This window comes from Dipteris shenzhenensis, chromosome 14 (assembly GCF_047967505.1).
Source record: "Dipteris shenzhenensis isolate YYH24624 ecotype China chromosome 14, Dip_SZ_1.0, whole genome shotgun sequence".
Classification (NCBI taxonomy): Eukaryota; Viridiplantae; Streptophyta; class Polypodiopsida; order Gleicheniales; family Dipteridaceae; genus Dipteris; species Dipteris shenzhenensis.
Window position 1 is genome coordinate 21,300,454 of NC_141609.1, and position 7,593 is coordinate 21,308,046.

Below are 7,593 nucleotides of genomic sequence, written 5' to 3' on the forward strand. Positions count from 1 at the left end.
GAATGTAAAGCACTTTAAACTACTTTTTGAGGAGGGTAAAGCACTTTCCATGAATTTCTTTAACTTTGAAGCATTGTGACAACACTAGAAAGTTCTTCAAACTTTTTTCTAAGGATGTCAAATGACTTTTTAGCCCAATCCAAGAATAAGAGTCACTTCTTCTAGAATGTAGAGTACTTTAATTTAATTTTCAAAGGGGATAAAGTTCTTTCCATGACTTTCATAACTTTGAAGCATTTTCACAAGACTAGAAAGTACCTTAGAAAGTACCTTAAAGTACTTTCTAAGGGTTTTAAAGTACTTTTAAGCCTACTTCTAAAATTTAAGGTACTTTAAAGTACTTTCTATAGTGCTTTCCATGGATTTCCATAACTTTGAAGCACTTTTACAACACTAGAAAGTACTTTAAAGCAATTTCTAATGATGTTAAAGAACTTTTCAGCCTAATTCAATAATTTGAATCATTTCTCCCTAATTTTAAGGTACTTTAAAGTACTTTCAAGGATGATAAAGTGCTTTCCACTTGACTCTAAGGTGCTTAAAAGCATTTCCAACACTTGAAAGAATAGGCAAGTGCATGAAATCCTCTACAATGTAGTGAAAGCACTAAGTGATGCAAGGCTTTAAAAGTGTTCTTCTAGAGACAAGCAGTTTGAAATGCATGAATGAAAATTGGAAAGCAATATTTATGGAAGCGTGGTTACATACAAGCACTCCATAATTTGTGGTGTTGCAAATTGCTTTTTAGGAAAAACTTCGCAAAACCTCTAACACATTTCAAGCTAGGCCGCTATCTTTTCAATTCGTACAGGCTGAGGTGATGCAATAGTTTTAGCCATCTATTTTTGCAAGGATTCTAGCTCTGACAAAACCAAATTTTTTGTACTAGAAGCTCCTTCCTATCACAACAAAGCATCTCTTTCCTTTTCATAATCAGTTTTAGAGGCTTCTTGCTTTTTGTAGAAAAGCTGCACTTTACATTGGCAAGCATGGACTTTGCAAGCTCCACATGTTTTGCTGATTGTGCAGACATCGTCTTCTGTTTCACATGCAAAAATGGATGTGGCTTGCATTCAATAGTCTGCTAAAACATGGAGCTCCTTGCCCCAATAGGCCCGTTGGAGTTCCTCCAATTGTCCAACTTTCTATTCAAGCCATGTGGTTGGTTCATAACATTTTTCAAAACAAAATGGCCCAAGCAATTCGGTGCCCTTTTGGGTCTTCTCTGGCTACTTGCCAATTTTCATATGCAAAGCACCTTATGAACTTCGTGGTGAGGTCATTGTTTGGTGGAATCCCCTAGTAGACTCTATGATAAAGCTACATGTAGTTAGCGATGAACTCAAGGCGCACCATGCTCCTACCCTTTATGTGGCATCTATTGAACACAGTAAGCCACTTGATGTTGGGGAGGTCACTGTCACTAATATGTGCTGGGATCTTGCTCAAGAAGCTCAAACCATACTCTTCATTGAGTTCAGATGCTGTGGTACAAAAGCGTGTGAGATAAGGAGATATTCATAAGTAGAGCTTTGCTTACTACTTCCTGCATAGAGAAATAGACAATAGATGGATAAGAATGAGCGCTTCCTTAGATATTACAATCTTGAAGAACAAGGCATTGGCTTCTTAAAAGTAATAGCTTGCCTTGAGGATTAGCTTTTGATGACGACAATGATGGAACAACCTTTGATGAGGAAGTTGCTGGAGCAACCTTTGATGAAGCAACTACTGGAATAGCCTTCGATGATGAAGTAGTTGCTGGAACAACCTTCGATGACGAAGCTGTTGTATTGGGATCCTCTGGGCACACATCCCTGCACTTTCTGGGACAGTGGGCTCTCATTCTTGGAGTATCATTTGACCTTCATAGAGAGAGAAAGTAGTTTGCAGGAGAACTGAGAAAGGAATGGGAGAGAAAGCGGCAAAGAGAACGAGTGGAGAGAGAGAGAGAGAGAGAGAGAGAGAGAGACTATGGTTATGCTTGGGGAGTGGGGTGCTTGAGTGAAGTGGCACTTTAGCACCTACAGTTATCATATGATTTTTGAATTTCACAAAATTCCCATGATTAGAGCCATTTTTTTCATTTACCATCATTGCCACTACCCTCCAAAAAAGCACTTGTTAAAGCCCTAAAAAAACCACCTATGTAGGCCTTCCAAAAAGTAGAAAAATGGTACCACCTATGGATGCTTCCACCCTATTATTGGGCAAGACCATAGCGTCAGACTATAATTGTAGAGATTAGAATGCTCAAGGTAGCATGGATTTGGCTTTAGGGTTAGGAATACACAAATGTGCCAAGTGATTAGAACAAGCTAGAAAAGGTCTCATACATATTGAGTGAAGGACATGACAAGGAAAGAGGGGATCTCATAGAGATTGTATAGAGATATAGGATGTAGTGTTCAAGATTTTGAAAGATGGTTATAGGTAGCCTATTTATGCTAAAAAATACAAAAAGTGAGCCAAATGCCTAAAAATAGTGCCTTGGTTTTTGTTTAGATGAAGAAGATGAGGAAAAGTGAAGTGATGATATGTGTTGATTCTTGAAACATAGACAAGAGAGTGGCTTTTAATAAGAAGTTCTATTGTGTACGTAAACTATAGTTCCAATTGTGTATGAGTTACATTTATTGGTTTGAAAAAGGCTCTTCTATGTAAGTTCGACTTCAATCATTATGGTTTTAGCTACGAATTAGTGCTTTTATTTTTTTGCAGAAACAACACTATATTAGAAAGGTAATCAAAGGAGATTACAAACCTCGTTAGAATGAGAGGCAACAAAACCTGTCCATCTAGAGAGCTAAGTGCGCCTCAGTGAGAGGGTTGCTTGTTTCAATACAATAGGTTTCTTCCCAAACCAAAAAAGGGAGGACAATATATTATCTTTTAACACATTACATTCAATCGGTCTTGCGAGTGGTGCCGAAAGGCAATTTTGTTTCTGGTATTCTAGATGTTAGTAATGGCAATGCCGTGGGTGATTTGTCACACTTCATAGACATCTTTTGTCTCCAAGTAGAGCACTTTTCTATGTGTATCTAACAATGATTTGGGCATCCTCAAGCCAACCGTAGATTGTTTTCCAAGCTCTTTGTGCCATGTGACAATCCCATAATAGATGGAAGACTATTTCTTTTTGCATCCTGCATAAGGTGCAATGTAGGGACGTGTTTAGCCACTTGGCCAATGACCGAGAGGGATCCAAGAGCAAGCCTCCATAGGAGAAAGTTAACCTTATGCGAGGGGGTGGATTTCCAAACTTTACTAAGCCTTTTTAGCCATAATTACATATCATCAAAAGGTGCAAAAGTAACCCAACGGACCTTTATCTTAGCCATGTCAAATGTCGAGTGCTGTAGGAAGCCCTTAATTGCAAGTTTATGAAGTTGTTTGCTCTTCTCAGAAGACCCAACCATTGAATCCATCCATGGGCATCATCTTGTAGCAGGAGGGCCATCCCTCGTGGACCTTATTTAGAAGTGTGGTTAGGAAGTCTGCTTCCCTATCGCTTAGGGAGAGTTCCTATTCAATGCGCTAAACATGAGCCCATTGACTTGTACTGACTTCCCATATATCCTTCCAATTACAAATGCCCTTATGAACATGCTCTTAGATAAACGCGGGCTGAGGATGCAAGGTGTGATGCTATGCGTGAATGCTTGGTGAGAAAGCCATATGTTTAGGCTAAGAGAGGGATCACCTCCTAGGGTGGAGCCTCCCTTCCATTTAACCCCTTTGAGCCTTTCTTGCCACCATTGAACCAATGAGATCAATCTGTACCTTAGATTTAAATACTTTCTTTACGTCAAGCTATGAACGCAAACGAAGGTTAATCCTTTTGATGTCAGCTACTAGAAGTTTGAAAGTGAAGGGGGATACTTCGTGTTTTTTGCATATGAGACTATTTGGGTATCAGCTTTGGGGGGGGGGAGAGTCACAACGGGACGACTTGTCTCTATGGTGTGAGTGCGATGGATCGGGGGCGTTGGGATTCAGGATGCTCTCCAAGTTCAGTTGAGAAGCTTAAGAGCCACAATCTAATTAATGCATCTTTGTAGGGGACTCTTGCATTACTAACTTGGAGTCCTTTGTTTCCTTCGAAGTGAAGCATGAATAGGATTCATTTAACGATTTTCTAGAAAGTGCATGCCTTGCCAGGCAAAACACCCTTATTATTAAAGCTCGTGTTTGGCCTGTCGTTTTCGTCCTCGCACGCGCGGTAGCGTTCGTTCAGCGTGCTTCCCACCACCTCTCTTGCACTGATATCCTCCTCCTCCACTTCACTTCTGCGTCCCTCCTTTAGCCATGGCTTCTTCGCAGAATATAAACAGCAGCACATATGCCAACACGCACAGCAAGGCAGCCCGTAGCAAACCGCTAAACGGCAACTGTTGTTCGGCAGTCCACGAGTCTGAGGTCGACCGAAGCAGCGACAACATTGGCAACTGCGAGGGTAAACATACGTATGCGGAAAACGGCAACGGCATCGGCATCGAACGGCAGCATGCGCTAAGTCCCCAAACTTCACATGACAGCAGAGGTGCATTACAGAATGGCAACTGCAAGCGCGATCACAAGCACGTGGAAAACGGAAACGGCAGCGAGCGGGTAAGTCCCGCCCAAACGCCAAACTTTGCACGACAGCCAGCTGAAATGCACCTCTGATACATCTATTTACAACGAGCAGGTCCCCATTGGTAGGGAGTATGCCGTAAGCCGCCCCAAACCCCAAGCTTCACAGGACAGCAAGAGCAATGGCAAGGGCGAACACAATGTTGTCGAAAACGGCAACTGCAGCGAACGAGAGAATGTGGTAAGTTCCTCGCAAACCCCCACCTTCGCGTGACAACAGCTGAATGTGTACCTCTGATGTATCTATCTGTGTGCAACGAGCAGGGTCCGATTCCACAGAAGCGTGCTGAATGGAAAAGGATAGTCTGCAGTGGGAGCGAGAGAGCACCCCCTCACCAACATGTCTGGCTTACTCGAGATGGATTTAGGGTAAACTTTAGGGGAAACAAGTTCACAGTTCCCACAGATGTCCAGCTGGCTGCTAGCTGTGATACTAGCTATGGAGATCTTCTGGAATTTCACTTGACAGGAGAGAGTAGTAGAGATCCATTAGGGCTATTGCAAAAGCTTAGGTCCATGTACACTGATCCTCATTCGTCCTTGTACAACCAGAGCTTGAAGTTTGACATTGCCGATGACAGGCTCTATGTAGCCATGCCTAGTGGCATAGCTTCAGACTTCGCTGGGCAGCTGGTCATTCCGCAGCTCCACAATTATCAGTCTAGGGTTGCACACAGGTTTCCCAATCAGCCGAACCTCATCATGTCAGGCTCTAGTAGCTTGGTGGACTGTGACGGAGCTGCCATACGGCTTTGTGGAGATGGCTCGATAGTCGATGAACAGGAGCTTCATCAGAAAACTTTGGAGGTGCATGCCCTCAAGAGGGCCGTACCGAAAAACCTCAAAGTCTATATTAACTTCGAGACTCTATCATTCACCGACAACAAAGATGCCCTGATAAAGAAGTGCAGAGTCCAAGTGCAGACTGGCCAGGCTTTAGTGGCGGTGGCATTGTGTGACCGAGCTGACGATGGTGAGGTGCTTATATTTCGTAGGAGTGGCACGCTCATAACGGTGGATCGCTGCTTTAGCCCAAGGTTTATCGACCTTGGCGATGTGATACCCTTGTTCCGAGTGTACCTATCATATGGAACGAACATGTATTTTCAGGTTCTCTCTCTCTCTCTCTCTCTCTCTCTCTCTCTCTGTTTTTTAAACGTGAAACCACTGATTTGAGTCAATGTAGGATACAGTGGCTGCCACCCAAATTGGGGGCCAGCTAGCAGTAGGAAAACACTTCCCTACAACTGCAGAGTAATGTCGCCAATCTCTCTCTCTCTCACACACACACACACGCAAACAAAACAGAATGTTTGGTGTATACTATGTGTCGTCTTGTATTCTCAATTACATCTTTGAACAGGCACACCATGAACACAATCTGAAACGACTCTCTCAAGAAAAGCTACTGTGTCTGTTGTGTGATTCTATCCTACAAGAGGACCTGGAGATGGCAAAGGAGGCCATCAATGGTTTGGCTTCTTTGAATAGCCTTGACCAGTTTGGACGTTCAGCGATGGTACTTTACATGAAGACTGAATTCTGTATTTCAGTTCATTATCACTTTTTTCTTGGAGTGTACAAGATTTTTTGTTACTGTTTCTTTATTTATCTTTAGGTGTGTGCAGGAAGACTGAATTCTGTGTTTCAGCTCATTATCACTTTTTTCTTGGAATGTACAGGATTTGATGTTACTGTTTCTTTATTTATCTTTAGGTGTGTGCAGCAGCAAGGGGTAATCTAGAGATGGTAGAGTATCTTTTTGATAACGGGGCTGAAGTTGACTTCACAGGTTTCACCGTTTGCTATCTTTCTCAATGTCACCTTGCTCTGTGTGTGTTTTATGTGTGCACGCTTTTATTTAACAATATGGGTCATATTAAAAATTGTGCAGATCATGATGGAGTTTCTCCACTGCTAGCTGCAAAAGCTGCAGATCATGATAACATAGCAATTTTTTTTGAGAGTCGAGGTGGTGTCATCGAGTTGTCTGGGGATGCATTAGTAGGTGCAATTAAACGATCGGAGTTCAAGAGACTGGAACTCCTTTTGCAAGCAGGAGTGCATCCGGATGAGGTGTGTGCCGTTCTTCTTTTTTAAACGTTTCATGGGTCATGCTTTATTTTCTCAGTCTATTCGTTTGGTTTGTTTGGGTGCAGAGGGACGCAAAAGGGATGACTCCATTGATGCATGCATCCTTGGAAGATGCAGTACACGCAGTCTATCAATTGTTGAGTGCAGGAGCATCGAAGTCCTTGTGTGACAGCCGTGGTCGCACTGCAAAAGATTTTGCTGACTTCATGAATTATACCAATATCTCAAACATGTTGGATGAAATCATAGATTGATGATGTAGTGTGTCCAGGCTGAACATTGATCCAGTCTTTTACATTAGTCTGTATATGTGCACATAAGGTCACTCCATGTTGGATGCAAGTTTGCACACAAGGCTATGTATAAAACTTTCAATATATTCGATAACAAAGACTTGAATAGTTTTGAATCTGGGCAGGTTTATTGGGGCTTGTAGAGGTTTTCAGACTTGGTTGGCAATCGCTCAGGTTAATTTGCAGTGCTGCAAGGCTCAGAGACTACATAATTGGACGGTGGGTTTACACTTGAAAAGCAGGGATGAGAGATGCTAGTCAGTCCTAAGTGCTCAATTTTCTTTGCTCAACCACTTTTGTTTATCTGCACTAAATCACTTAAATTTCCTTTAATTTAAGAGAGCATTTACTACCATCACTCAGTTATGCCATGATTTGATCTTTGGAGTTTTTACACTTTTGAGAGAATATTTACTGTTTTATATAGCTCAATGTATTCAGAAATAGTTTCATTAGAGCCTGTGCAGCTCCTCATGTGAAGTGAGGCTGTCTTGTCCTTTACATGGTTATGGGTGTGAATTACTTAGAGTACTGATGTCAAGGTATCACACTGGACAAGGCTTCACAC

At 42.1% G+C, this 7,593-nt stretch overlaps 1 protein-coding gene across 3 annotated transcripts; it reads left to right on the forward strand.

Annotated features, from left to right (window-relative positions):
* The first annotated feature begins 4,149 nt into the window (after window positions 1-4,149).
* LOC147894332 (uncharacterized) lies at window positions 4,150-7,325 on the forward strand. 3 transcript variants are annotated; one of them, XM_087384837.1, is made up of 7 exons: window positions 4,150-4,614; window positions 4,694-4,819; window positions 4,903-5,748; window positions 6,002-6,157; window positions 6,355-6,430; window positions 6,533-6,714; window positions 6,798-7,313. In XM_087384837.1, the coding sequence occupies exons 1-7, from the start codon at window positions 4,312-4,314 to the stop codon at window positions 6,984-6,986; spliced, it is 1,878 nt and encodes a 625-aa protein (XP_087240963.1). In that variant the 5' UTR covers window positions 4,150-4,311; the 3' UTR covers window positions 6,987-7,313. The 3 variants fall into 3 exon arrangements, with proteins under 3 accessions (XP_087240963.1, XP_087240964.1, XP_087240965.1); XM_087384838.1 differs by lacking the exon at window positions 4,903-5,748 and having other exon boundaries at window positions 6,798-7,320; XM_087384839.1 differs by lacking the exons at window positions 4,903-5,748; window positions 6,002-6,157 and having other exon boundaries at window positions 6,798-7,325.
* The last annotated feature ends 268 nt before the right edge of the window (window positions 7,326-7,593 follow it).

Excerpts from the sequence above, each read along its gene's own strand:
- LOC147894332 (XM_087384837.1), top strand. The coding sequence starts at position 4,312 with ATGGCTTCTTCGCAGAATATAAACAGCAGCACATATGCCAACACGCAC. Across the intron at positions 6,158-6,354 it reads AGTTTGGACGTTCAGCGATG|GTGTGTGCAGCAGCAAGGGG; the intron begins GTACTTTACATG and ends ATTTATCTTTAG. Across the intron at positions 6,715-6,797 it reads CAGGAGTGCATCCGGATGAG|AGGGACGCAAAAGGGATGAC; the intron begins GTGTGTGCCGTT and ends GTTTGGGTGCAG.